A 13,912-nucleotide genomic window follows, 5' to 3' on the forward strand; every position below is an offset into this window, starting at 1 on the left:
GTGGTCTAGGATTTGTTTCAGCCCCTTTTCATAGTGATGATTAAGTAAGTTGCCTGAGTTTGCAAAGCTGGGAACAAATGCCAGAGTCTTTCTCCAGAAATTGTGCTATAATTTAGCAACATGCTTCTCAATGCAGGTAATCCGCCCACTACAGAAGCTGAGGAGTTGTATATTTCCCCCTCTCTTATTTCCTCCTCCACTTTTGATTGTAAACCTGCCATATTTTGGCTACCTTTCCAGCTAGAGTTTGATGACTTTCCTAGGGACCTAACTTGTACTCAGTATATTGTTTGTAGGGGGAAAAATGCTGTGGATTCCATGGTAAGCTTATAAAAACTGTGTGCTCTTCCTTCTCCACCCTCATCTGAAGGTCATTTAAACAAAAAGGATCTTCCCAGGTTGGGTGCTCTTTTCTTAGGGATGACTGGAACTAGTGCCTTGCTTCTGGCAACTTCCATGAGTCTAGGTCCCCTGCTCCACCCTCAGCATACGCCTGGCCCTTGCTAACTCATCTTGGGCTGACCAAAGATGCCTTCTTTAAGACCCTATGTGGAAAGAGAAGCTGTTCCTAGACTTCTTCTGCCCTTTCAAAGGGATCATTAGTGCTGAAACTGTGCTATTTGTGAATTCTCTCGGTATGTCAAGTTCAGGTAAGGAGAGAAGCCAAACCACCCACACCATCTGCATTAGAACTGACTAAAATAACATCACAGAGATATCAAGCATTCTTAGCCTGGGTTATGGCATCATCTAAGAATGAAAAAGTCACATTAAGTCATTGGCTTGGGCCTGGCATTTGATTTTGGATCTCTAATCTCATTCTAAAAGGAGCCAATTGATTTCCATCTTGGGAATTTTTCCTTCCATTTCCAAACCAAAAAAAAAAAAAAAAAAAAAGAGAGAGAGAGAGAGAGAGGACTTCTCTTCATCCCTGATGTCTTGAACCCTATCACTGAGCCATCTCAGGAAATAGGAAGCATAGCAGAGCTGCCTGTGAGGCTGACAGGCAATGTGTGCAATTCACAAAGCACTATCACTATCCTAGTGCTCTGCAATTCTCGGGGGACCTTCCTGACAAGCTAATACTTGACATGTTTATGGAGGGAGGAATTGGGTCCCTGGGAGGTGAAGGGAAGATAGTTACACACGCCCCTTGTGAAAGATGCTGTTAGCATCTCGCACGTGGTCCACACCTCCTCATACCAGGTCAGAGCTGAACCTGTATAAAAGTGGAAGTTTCTAACAGCACCTCAGTCTACCTGCATCCTAGGTGATCTGCTCCAGTGCCTGAACCAGGTAAAGTACATCTCAAGGGCCAGGAGGAACTCTTGGCATTGATCAGAACAAATTATTTTTAGGAGGGCAAGGAGGTACAGAGGGAGAGGGAAAATCTTAGAGAAAGAATATTTTTTAAAAACTTTTTTAAATTAAGAGAGAGAGAGAGAGCACAGTCAGGGGAGAGGCACAGGGAGAAGCAGACTCCTCACTGAGTAGGGAACTTGGAGTGAGGCTCGATCCCAGGATCCTAGGATCATGACCTGAGCTACTCAGGCACCTGGGGAGAGAAATAATTTTTAAGCAGGCTCCACATCCAGTGCAGAGCCTGACATGGGGCTTGATCTCACAATCCTGAGATCATGACCTGAGCCAAAATTACCCTGAGCTGAAATCAAGAGTCAGACACTTGGACATTTAACCAACTGAGCCCATGAAGCACCCCAGGCTGAGGACAATCCTAAGTAAGACAAGGAGGAAAGAGGATTTGGTTGAGAGGGTTCTACTGAAGGGGTGGGGTGAAAGGTAGGCGAAGGGAAACTACAAAGAATTCATTTAAATTTATGGAGTTCCTAGGTTGAAACCTTTTGTATATTTCTTGTAATTGATTTTGGGAGATTGGGTTTAAAAATCTGATCATCATAAAGATGAATTCGTAGTTCAGTTTTAAATGCAGGGAAGTTTTCTTGGGCTGAATCTAAAACGCCATTTCATTTTTCAGCTTCATTCAGCTCTTGCTGAGATGTCCTGCCAGCAAGGCCAGCAGCAATGCCAGCCCCCTCCCAAGTGCCCCTCCAAGTGCCCCCCCAAGGGTACTCCTAAGTGTCCTCCCAAATGTCCACCCAAATGCCCCCCTAAGTGCCCAGCCCCCTCCCCATCTCCAATCTCCTGCTGTGGCTCCATCTCTGGGGGTAGCAACTGCTGCAGCTCTGGGGGTGGCGGCTGCTGCAGCTCTGGGGGTGGCGGCTGCTGCCTGAGTCATCACAGGCCCCGCCGATCTCTTCGACGCCGACACCAAAACTCTAACTGCTGTGGCAGTGGTGGTGGCCATTCTGGTGGCTCCAGCTGTTGCCACAGCTCTGGAACCTCTGGTTGCTCTTCCGGGAGCTCTGGATGCTGCCACAGTTCTGGGGGCTCTGGCTGCTGTTCTGGGGGCTCCAGCTGCTGACCTGGGCCATGAGGAGCACTGAGGAGCAGAGCTGGAAGAGCCAATGTGCCAAAGACCCACCCAGGCGAGACTTCTCTCCATTTGGAAGAACAGAAGAGTATGGAAGCGCGTCGGAAATGCTTTGACTTCTCCTCTTCTTCTGCCCATGTCCATTCCACTGTGAGGTCTAGAGGTTTAACCCATGACATTCACTAGCCTGATTCCCTCTTGGACATAGATCTTTGGAGGACTTGGAGTTGGAGTTCAGTTATGAAGCTGCTTTCTCTGTAACAATAAAGCTTCTTATTCCTGATGTCACAGCCTCCTGATTATGTCTTGCTCACCTCTCCCAGTCACCTCCTCCATCAAGCCCTCTCTCCCCCTCCCATTCTCTTAAGTGCAAGTGATTATAATTCAATTTAGGAAGAACATTTTGGTACTGAAGCTTCTTCTAAGAAGCTCTGGGAAACAATATTCCCTTTTATGCTCTGAATTTGGAAACTTTGGGGTTGAAGGAAAGAATTATGTCTGAGACTATTGCCCTGATACAAGCTTTGCATGAAAGGACTCCCCTCAGAGGGGAGGATGGTGGTACTCAGAAAGGTCACAGTGATATGAGATAGATACTCTGTGGGGAGGATGTGGGTTTCCTTCAAGTATGGGTGATAGTTTAAGACTTTATCTCCTAGTATTGGGGATAAGGCCTCCTAAAGTGCTTATTCTGGGCTCCAATAAATAAATACTCTTTATTTTTCTGATGATTATAATCCCAGGTGCTTCTATCAGTTACTAGAGAGGAGAGCTGGGGGCGGGGGGGGTGGGTTGGATTTGGGGGAGTGAGTTTAGGAGACCGGTATGAAATATCTGAGTCCATTTTCCCTGCATCCTGAAAACCTGAATGTGGTCTGAATATAGAATCAAAAAAGGCACCCTGCTCCTGCCAAAGCCTGTCTCCATGTGGTCAGTGTATATGTGTGTGTGTATGGTCAGGGGAACAAGGGGGCTTTTGTCACTAAAGTGAGTTTTCCATTTTCTTTAGGAATATGCTGATTCCTTCAGGAGATACTCAGAAAGTTTATGATAGGAATGATCATTCTAAATCAGCCTTTTATAGACCAGAAGAACAATTAGCTTTTCCTTTGAAATAAGTTAACAGTGATAGGTGAAGTAAGTTAGTATATGAGACCACAACAAGTCCATATAGTGATCATGTACTTGCCCATGTCATCTCCCAGAAAAGATCTCCTTTCTGGAGGTCTTGTTACTTCATTTCTTCCTTCTTTATTCTAATAAGACTTCACCTCTTGGAATGTCTCACCTGTACTCACCAACAGGTGCCCCAGGTACATGCTACCTGTTAATCAGGCTCTAAAGGTACCTTAAATGAAACTGGTATCTTTCATGACTTACCTTTCCTTGTCTGTTCCACCATGCCATGCCCAGCTCACTCACCTTCAACCTATGTCTCACCATCAACCCTTGAATTCTTAGTCTTGGGTTTCTCTTTTATCTCACCTTTATGGTTGTGGGTGCTTGTATTCAGTAAGACATTCTGAAGCCAGTTGACCTCCAAACTCTGTTCTAGTTTTTAAAATTCAGTTATTCTAAAAGCACCATTACTCATGGATACTTTGGACCTTGGGTAAGGCCTAGCTTAACTTCCTTCCCTACTTCCTTCCTGCTTTTTTTTTCCTTCTTTCCTTCCTTCCTTCCTTCCTTCCTTCCTTCCTTCCTTCCTTCCTTCCTTCCTCTTTCCATTGGCCAGTGGCACCAAGGGGAATCTATCCTCAAAAGGGTTTTGGTGGGGGTGGGGAGTAAGAAGCAGTGAATCCCACAAGCTGGGTTAGCATTTTGCAATTGGGCCAGACACCCAGCATACATTTTTCTCTTAAGCCTCCAAGTCTGTATGGAGATACGGCAATCTGACTACATTCACAGTTTTTTTGGTCTTAACGGTTCCATAGCTTTGCCTGGATTTTTCTTCCGACAGAGAGAAATCACCACTGGGATTCCCATAGGCATATCCCCACCATCATCTTAACTCAGTGTCATGTGGAAGCTTCTAGATGAAACCCAGTAGGCTTTTCACATAGCCTGTGGCCTCACTTGAAAAACCAAGGACCAAGAGTCAGAGAGATGCGAAGCAAGATAATAAAGTAAGTAAACTACCACACCAAGTAGGTGACTATACAGGGATGGATGTGCGAATGGGGGAATTGTGTGTGTGTGTGTGTGTGTATTATAGAAGGGGGCAAAGAGAACAGGTCCTAAAGAGAGGTCTCAGACCCCACTTGAGGTCTCATGCCTTCTCTTAGCACATACATAGCCCTCTCAGCTATGGACAGTGACTTGTTTGGAAAGTAAACATGCCACAGCAATCTTGGCACCTCTGTGAAGTGACTTGAATACCCACGTGCACCACCTACAGTGCTACCTGAGTGATGAATGTCTCTGGGATGTGTCAGCTGACCATGTCTATTGGGAAATGGGCAGTGCCTGGTTGCAATCTTATAAAAGCTTCTCTGGCTGGCCACTGCTCAGTCCACTGCCTAGCAGGTGCCCATTCCAGTTGGAGAACAAGTGGAGCCAAGGTCTGGTAAGTGTCTAAGCAGGACCTGGAGGAGGAATTCTAGAAGAGTTGAAGGCAGAGGGGAGGCGAGGTTAGAGCAGTGCTTTAGGCTTCAAGTGAGTCAAACTCTCATGGTACCAATGAGGACACGGAGGTCCGACTGGGGATGGTGACTTTTGCAAGGTTAGCAAGAATGTGGCTAGAATGCAGTTCTTTGGCTCCCTGGACTGGGAGGTGCTTGCATCCTCTACATCACTATGCAGACTGGCACACTCCTTTCCCTGTACTCGTGGGGTACACAGGGGTTGTCGGCAGGAATAATGACCAGGACATGCTTCTGGTGTTTGTGGGTTTCTTAGACCCAGGCAGCAGCTCCTCATGTGTGATCTGGGTGTTTTCTGACGGCTGTTTATAGAATGCTGATAACTGTGCAAACAGCACTTGAAGGTCTGCGGCCTCAGGCATATGAAGCAAGAGGAAAGGGCCAAAGGAAGAGTTTGGACCGGGTCCCACAGATAAACTGCCATCATAGCCTTTTTAGTTTCCACTGTGAGAACTTGGGTGGTTCTTATTTTAGTTGGAGAAACTGGAAACCCATTGATTCTCTCCAGACTGCTTCCTGCTCTCTGCCTGGTTCACTTACTGGAAGCATCTGGTTGGGGTGCGCTTCATTGATCCCCCCCCCCGCCCCCGCCCTGCAGCAGGCCAGGCTAGCTTCTCACACGGCCACGTCTCTAAAGCCCTGACTTCAGTGCTTGGAGGGAAAAGGCCTGTTGGCATGTAAAGGCTTCTCGTCTTCCAGGTTCACCGTGAAGAGCTGAGCTCCACCATGTCCTTCCCGCAGAGCGCAGCTTCGGCCAAAGGCTTCTCCAAGGGGTCCTCCCAGGGCCCGGCGCCCTGTCCCGCCCCCGAGCCTGAGCCCGCCGCCTCGGCTTCCTGCTGCGGCTGCTGCGGGGACTCCAGCGGCTGCGGCTGCTGCAGCGGCTGCGGCTGCTTCCCGCGGCGGCGCCGTCGACAGCGTCGGAGCGGGTGTTGCAGCTGCTGCGGGGGCCGCAGCCAGAGGTCTCAGAGCTCCAGCAACGTCCAGAGCCAAGGCTGCTGCGGCGGCTGCTGAAGGCCACCCCGCCCCCAGCGCTGCTTCCCCACCTGAGTCCCTCCTGCGCGGGGGCTGGGTCAGGGGGTGACCCCCCCGCCCCCGCCCCCGCCCCCGCCCGCGGTAAACCTACCTGCACTGGATGTTCCAAAACCCACTCTGTCCTCAGCCCCACCAAACTGACCCCCGGGTGGTTACCCTCCCCGGGAACCCCAACACCGGTGTGTGGAATAGTGGACCCTAGTGTCGGCAGAGGCTTGCACACAGGAGGTGCTTAATAAATGTCCATGTCATAATAAAGCTTCTACCTTCCAAGAACACTTTGTTTCCTATTTGTTCTTTCATTTGTGTGTTTATTATGGAGTTCTGTTACCCCGTCCACTCTCTCTCATTGAGCCCTGGCTTGGCGTATCGAAAATGGAAGAAAAGTCAAATTCATGCCTGAGCAAGAGTAGCTTTCTAGTACTTAATTATGATAGCAGAAATCACAGATGGAGCCAGACAGAGTTCTAAGGGCTTGACATAACATGCATCACCTCATGGCACTCTCACAATGACTCAGTGGGGGTAAGTGCTGTTACCCTATTTTACAGAAGAGAAACCAGGGATAAATAACTTAGAGTCACTCAGGAAGTGCATGATGAAGAAGATTGGGTACCCCAATCCAGGCTTAGACTCTTAACCGCCCCTCTTGGTTCCCTGAAACCTTCCAGAGCCTTGTGGCGGATGTGCTCACCCTCCTGCCCATCAGGACCTGCACAGGCAGCTTTGTGGCAAAGGCTTGGATCTGTGATTCTTTGAGGTTTTGGAATCAGGTGATCTGAGACTTTCTTTTGCCAGAGAGGATCCTCAATCCACTGCTTTCCTTCCTAGGTGAGGAAACTTTCCCAAGACGAATGTTCTAGGAGCCCGGGAAGCTCCCTCTCCAGGCACCATCCACACAGGTGAGGCCCAACCAGGAATCGTGGACTTCTGGAACTCTGGGGCATGATGGGCCATGCTCAGAACCATGGCAATGTTATTCTCTAGAGGTGACTGTGATGGCGGTGGTGGGGTCATCCTGAAGTCTGAAGCCCAGGCTTGTGGGCATAGATCTTACCTCTACTCACTTGAGGAAAGAGGAAATAGAGAGAACAACATCCCTGTGGTGTTGGCTGGTTCAAAATGGAAGAGACAATAATACTGGTGGTGATAATAGGATTAATGGCTGCCACTTACTGGGCACTTCCTGTGTTCCAGGCACAGGGCTAGACACTACATCCATTATCTCAGCTGATCCCTAGGGTAATCTCAAAATCTAGACTCCCCCCATTTTTTTTAATCTAAGAAAACTGGGGTTCAGGGAGTTTCAGCAACTTTCCTAAAGTCACACAGCTAGTGGACCAAGGCCCTCAGATGGTCAATGAGGGAGAGATTTGAACCAGGATCTGTCTGACTCTGAAGTCCATGTTTTCAGACTTGGCATCATATTCGACTGCCTTAGAAATCACTGCCATTCAGGGGAAGGGACACTTAGGCCTCTGTGGACACACCCAGACTCATAGAAAATTGAAGCTTGGCTTCTTGGTCCTGCTCCATCAGTAACCCAATGACTAGCAAGCTCTGTCATGGCATCCACCCAGCAAAAGTATTTGCTCAGAGGTGAGGTAGGAGATGGTCCATTGATTCATCCTGGATGTTTAGAGCTGAGGCCAAATGACCCCTATTGGGGAGCCTCTGAAGGGCAGCCCTGCTCTAGGTGGGAGGGGCCCCTACTTCCATCTCTGAGATTCTGTGATTCCTAGTGGGAGGTGACTTGTGGAAACTGTTTACAAACAGATGATATCACTCGTGGACCTGGCTCTCCCATACCAGTGATATGCGTTGGAGCAACAAGCCTCAAGCCTCGGTGGAAGGGAGCACTGCTTGACTCACAAGAGACAGAGTAAAGCCAGCCTGAAGGTGGGATCTGACTCTAGCACAGGAAGCTGAGGCCTGAGTCTGAGGAAGAAAGGTAGTGATTTACTGAGAGACATGTGAATTCTAATTGGGACACAGACCTTTGTACATGAGGCATGTTTGTATCAATCGAATGCCTGGCCATGGATGGAAGTACCACCAGGCTTATGTATCCCTGATCTCAGCAGGCTACCTCAGGGGTAGTTTGATGACAGAGATTTGGGCATTTGAAGAACAGTTTCATTATAGAAACTTGAGGAGCAGCTTTGGGTGGGCTGGAGCTCTGTGCTTATGGCCCCAGGCTTTTCTGACTTTCAGTACCAGGTAAAGCTGTAATGCCTGGTACAGGTATTCCTTCTGAGGTACCAGCAGTTCCCCATTGGAATGTTGGCTGGACTTTGGCATTTGGCAATGTGAAGTCCTACTCAAAGATTGTCACTCAGCTCATTGTGACTAGAGTCAGATTTCTTACTAACTTTGGATAATAAGATAATAATAGTACTATTGAATGTATTTTATTCACACTGGCTCCACTTTCAGCCTACATTATGTTATTCTAGTGGTAATAGTAACAACTGATATTTATATGGAATTTAGCAGTTTATAAGGTATTGCTATATATCTCTTTCATGATTCTGTAAGATAAGTGTTGTTATCTCTGTTTGAGAGACCAGGAAGTCTCTGAGAGTTTGTGATCCATCTGAAGTTACTTAGCCAACAAGTTGAGTCTCTGGTTGAACTAGCCTTCTGATGCCTTCCAAGAGAACCAAGAGCTACTTCTTCCTAACCTACACACTGAAATAATTGAATAATGTCACCCAATTAATTATTTAGGGACAGTGCATTCCTAGCATTGAAAACTGTGCCACGTACCTATTAGAGGTCAATAAATAAATGAATGTTTGTTAGTTCATCACATGTAAAGTGTTGTACTGAATCATTCTAGGAGATATGGAAAAGCATGTCTTGGCCTCAAGGAGTTTTTAGTCTGATTTGGGAAATATGGTAAATAATCACACAAGGTATGAAAGATAATGTCACACACAAGAAATAACTTCATATTCAAATACAGATAATACTTAACAACACAAGAAATTCACAAGCTGAACATGGCATAGACAATGGCTATAGGAATTCAACTGAATTCATTTGTTTATTTTTAAAGATTTTATTTATTTATTCATGAGCGACGCAGAGGGAGAGGCAGAAATATAGGCAGAGGGAGAACCAGTCTCCCCGGGGGGAGCCTGATGTGGGACTCAATCCTGGGACCCTGGGATCATGACCTGAGCCAAAGGCAGATGCTCAACCACTGAGGCACCCAGGTGCCCCAGGATTCAACTGAATTTAGATGAGGATTTGTTACAGGGCTTCAAAAGAGGACAAATTACTGTGGGCAGGGTTATTCACAAGACCTTATGGGAGAAGAGATCTGAACTGGGTCTGAGGATGGAGGTACTTCAGAAAAGCAGAGATTCTTTCTTTTGGGCATTTATTTGACTGCATCAGATGCTGTTCGTGGTGCTAGGGGCAGACAAAGAATGAGACCATGTGGACCTATGTGGACCCTGTTACGTGAACCTGTCTATGTAGACTTGCCATGGGGACTCTACCCCATGGATCTTGCTGTGTGGACCTGCCATGGGGATCTTATCTGAGTGTACCCACCTGTGTGGATCCATCCTGTGGACTTTCCCATGTGGATCTGCCATATAGACTCTATCCTTGTAGATCCACTTGTGTGAACCTGCCTATATGGAATTGCCCATGTGGACTTGTCATGGGGACTTGCCATGGGAACTTCACTTTTCAGAGTGAAGACAGACAAGAAAGTGAGCAAGAAAGATTATTTCACATGATGAAAAGTTCTATGATGAAAATAAAGAAGATGAGGTATAGAGACATTAAGTGGAGGTACTTGCCAATTTTAGGCAAAGACCAAGGGAGGCCTCTCCAAAGAAGCACTATCTAGGCAGAAAATGTGTGAGCCATCACAGAGCATGAAACCACATGCTTATGAGCTTCCTGCCTCACTGGCAGCCTGAGGCTACAGTGTTAAAGGGGTGCTCAGTTACACTGTCCCCATAAGAGACTTTCACTATTAAGGACATCACTCAGAATTCTAGCTAGTGAGCACACAGATTTTTTTTTTAATTTTTTTAAATATTTTTATTTATTTATGACAGTCACACACACACACACACACACACAGAGAGGCAGAGACACAGGCAGAGGGAGAAGCAGGCTCCATGCACCGGGAGCCTGACGTGGGATTCGATTCCGGGTCTCCAGGATCGCGCCCCGGGCCAAAGGCAGGTGCCAAACCGCTGCGCCACCCAGGGATCCCAGCACACAGATTTGATAGTGAGATGGATCATATATCGTGAGCATATATTGTGGGCATTATCCTACTTAATCCTCACAATTCTCCCACAGCTAGGTTTCCCTTTATATTTTGTTGATAGGGAAATTGAGACACAGAGCTGTTAGGTAACCATCCTAAGGTTGCATACCTTGTAAATGGCAGAACAGGGTTTTGCACTGGATGTGTCTGACTCTAAAAACCAATGTTCTGAACAATGAGCTATGATATGAATTTCTGGGAAGGAGGGGAATAGTTTCAAGCTTGAACAGAAGGAGGAGAAAGGAAATCCACAGGGGAGGTGATGGTGTAGAAAGACTATGAGGAAACATCCTTGGAGAGGGAGTGATGAGGCCAGAACATGGATAGTTTTGGGTGTCATCAAAGGAGCTGAGACTACGTATTTGTAGAGTGAGATGGTGGGAAAATAGTTTTGAAAGAAGGACTTTAGAAAGATAGCAGCTGGTCTATACCCACAGTATTCTCTGACATGACCCTAAAATTAATTAGGCAACAGTGACTAGGATGCTATAGAGGAAGAATTAAATAGAATACAGCACATCACTGTAGGAGGTGCAATAGATTTGGGCTGAAATGAGGATCCAACCTCAGTACATGGCAGTGAGTAAGAAAGGGAAATAACAGATGCAAAAACCATTTGTTCAAAAGGAAGAAAAATAGAATCGGGAGATGTATTGGGACCAAGGAAGAGGAAGTAATTAGGGTGTCTCTGAAGCTTTATGTGTGGTGATCAGGAAAGGATGATACTATTGATAAAACTGAAAGTGCAGAGACAGGAGTGCTGTGGGAGAAAGAGGAGAGTTTGGTCCAGGACATGTTGAATTTGAGGTGCTGACAAGACATGACCATGAGACAGGATACAAGGCTGAAGCTCTAGGCAGAGAGTCCTCGAAAATTGACATAAACACACGGTAGTAAGTCAAAGAGAAATGAGTCAAATCCTTGGGAAGAGATGTGGTTCACCTAAGCAGTAAAAATTATTGAGAGAACATACATAGTCTGTCACATTCGCTGCAGTAAACTCAGTGTGAAGAACAGGGATTGGGACTTTGAAGACACTTGATGAATATGTGTTAAGTGAGTAAGTGAATGAATGAATGAATGAATGGGCAATACAGAAAGTCAACGGTTGAGTTGAGGGGAAAATTGAGCAGTTCAGAAGAGATTGAGTTCCAAGTGATGAAGGAAAAGATAATAAAGTCAGAGCAATTACTCCAAGATTGGGACTAGACAATTGATAAGACTATCTTAAGGTCTCAAGGTCTAGAAATCCAGATGGAGGAGAACCAAGACAGGGCAGACCTGCAGAAGCTAAAGAATGTCATCTAAATCAGGTTAATCACACAGGACTTGCCTCCCATTGCATGATTCATCTTGGTGCCTTTAAGGGATTGAACAGTTATAGTAAGATTCCATCTGATGGGATAGCAGTTTCATCTGGACCAGATGGAACAGGTTGAACAGGAAACTGGTGTTCATAGTGAGTAAGTGCAACATCCTCTTTTCTATGAGTGACACTGCAGTAGATCAGAATGATTTGGTTCTGATAAATCTGAAATATGTCAGCTTGCCTCAGAATGTGTTCACCCTGGAAAAGCAAGTATCCCTTCCTCTCTTACAGACACTGCATCAGGGCAAGAAGCAGGGCTTCTAACATATCTCACTTAATGGTACATGTCATTCTTAAGAATATATTAGTTCTGGGGCACCTGGGTGGCTCCGGTGAAGCATCTGGCTTCAGCTCAGGTCCTGAACGCAGGATCCTGGGATTGAGCCCTCAGTCATGCTGCAAACTCAGTGGGGATTCGGCTTGTCCCTCTGCCCCTTCCTGGGCCATGCCCTCTCTCTCTCAAATAAATAAATCTAAATCTTTAAAAAAGAATATATTAGTTCTATTACCAGTAATGTAGCTATATCAGATCTGCATGTTTGGAAACTTTATTTGCAGTCTTCAAGGCCATTTTTTACATGTATGAAATGTGACTACATGTGCTTGAAAGTCAGAAATGAACCTCCTTCCTCTATCACCCTTCTCTCAGTGATTTAGTTTATTTATAACTACAACCTTTCACTAATTAAAAACTTATTGATCACTTACTATATGCTAGGTACCGTATAAAACAAGCAGGTAACTCTTCTCCAGTAGCTTAGTGGGAGAGAGTCAAATATCACAACACAGTATAATGTGATAAATGCTTGAAGTCAGCATATGAAGTTTGTACCACAGAGCAAGGACTGCTCATCTGCTGAGGAGCTGGCAAAAGGTATTGCTTGAACTTGGCCCTGAAGAATGTGTAGGGCTTTTCCAGGCTGAGAGGATCAGAAAAAATATTTAAGTTAAAGTAAACAGCCTTTAGTGTAAAGGCTAGAGAGGTGAGCATGTGTTTTGTAGCAAACAATTTTGTGTGCTGGAATTCCAGGAAGCCCAGGCAGGTGAGATTATACAGCTGGTCAGGGAACAGACAAGGCAGGGCCTTGTTCAACTACCTACAGCTCTTGGAACTTTATCCTCAAGCCATAATGAACCACGACATTTTCAAAGAGTGCCATTCATTACTCTATCTTGTATTTATATATCTTTTTCAATCCCACAAAATAACCCTGTCCCATCAACCACTTTGTTCACTCCAAGGTCACCAAGTGGTCTTTCTCCCATGCCCAAGGCCCTAGCCCTCTGTGCAGCATTGCTCACTGTTGATTAGCTTCTGCCCCTCCTTTAATGACACTGCTCTTTCCTCAGGGCTTTCTGATCCTTTGGACTTGTCCTTTATAACTTTATTTTCTACTCTCTTTTAGCTCTACTTCTACATTTGCACATGATAATCTTCGTTCAGCCCACAGGCGTCTGATTTTCTCTTTCTACAGAGAGAACTATTTCATTCACTCATTCCTCACACTTCTACTGAGGGCCTAATCTGTGTGAGGCTCTTGGTTAGGACTTCAGGCAGAAAGATGGAGTCTGGATGAGCATCCCCGGTGCTCCCAAAACTAATTTTCTGTGAGAGATTTATAATTTACTAAGCCATCACCTTTTTGGTCTCTTATTTTTAGCCAAATCTAATTTTAACCTATACCATTTGTTGATGTTAAAATGTCAATATTTATATTTTTAATTTCTTATTTTTCTTTTGATGATTTTTAAACAGTGTCTATATGCTTTCTTACATTTTAAATTTATTTATCTTTAGTGATGCCTGGGTGGCTCAGTGGTTGAGCGTTTGCCTTTGGTTCAGGTCCTGGGGTCCTGGAACAAGTTCCATATCAGGGTCCCTTGTGGAGAGCCTGTTTCTTCTCCTTCTGCCTATGTCTCTGCCTCTCCCTCTGTGTCTTTCATGAATAAATAAATAAAATCTTTAAAAATGTTATATTCAATCATTTGAAATATTCTTGTTTTTATAATATTTATCAGGTATTTTTTTTAAGATTTTATTTATTTATTCATGAGAGACACAGACAGAAAGAGAGAGGCAGAGACACAGGCAGAGGGAGAAGCAGGCTCCATGCACG

At 45.6% G+C, this 13,912-nt stretch overlaps 1 protein-coding gene across 1 annotated transcript; it reads left to right on the plus strand.

Annotated features, from left to right (window-relative positions):
• Positions 1 to 5,005: 5,005 nt before the first annotated feature.
• On the plus strand, positions 5,006 to 6,164 carry CRCT1 (cysteine rich C-terminal 1). Its single transcript, XM_072768889.1, has 2 exons — positions 5,006 to 5,018; positions 5,794 to 6,164. Exon 2 carries the CDS (start codon positions 5,821 to 5,823, stop codon positions 6,103 to 6,105), a length of 285 nt encoding a protein of 94 aa, XP_072624990.1. The 5' UTR covers positions 5,006 to 5,018; positions 5,794 to 5,820; the 3' UTR covers positions 6,106 to 6,164.
• The last annotated feature ends 7,748 nt before the right edge of the window (positions 6,165 to 13,912 follow it).

Source organism: Canis lupus, chromosome 12 (assembly GCF_048164855.1).
Source record: "Canis lupus baileyi chromosome 12, mCanLup2.hap1, whole genome shotgun sequence".
Taxonomy (NCBI): Eukaryota; Metazoa; Chordata; class Mammalia; order Carnivora; family Canidae; genus Canis; species Canis lupus.

What these genes read in the sequence shown, in the direction of transcription:
- CRCT1 (XM_072768889.1), top strand. Translation starts at nt 5,821, where the DNA reads ATGTCCTTCCCGCAGAGCGCAGCTTCGGCCAAAGGCTTCTCCAAGGGG.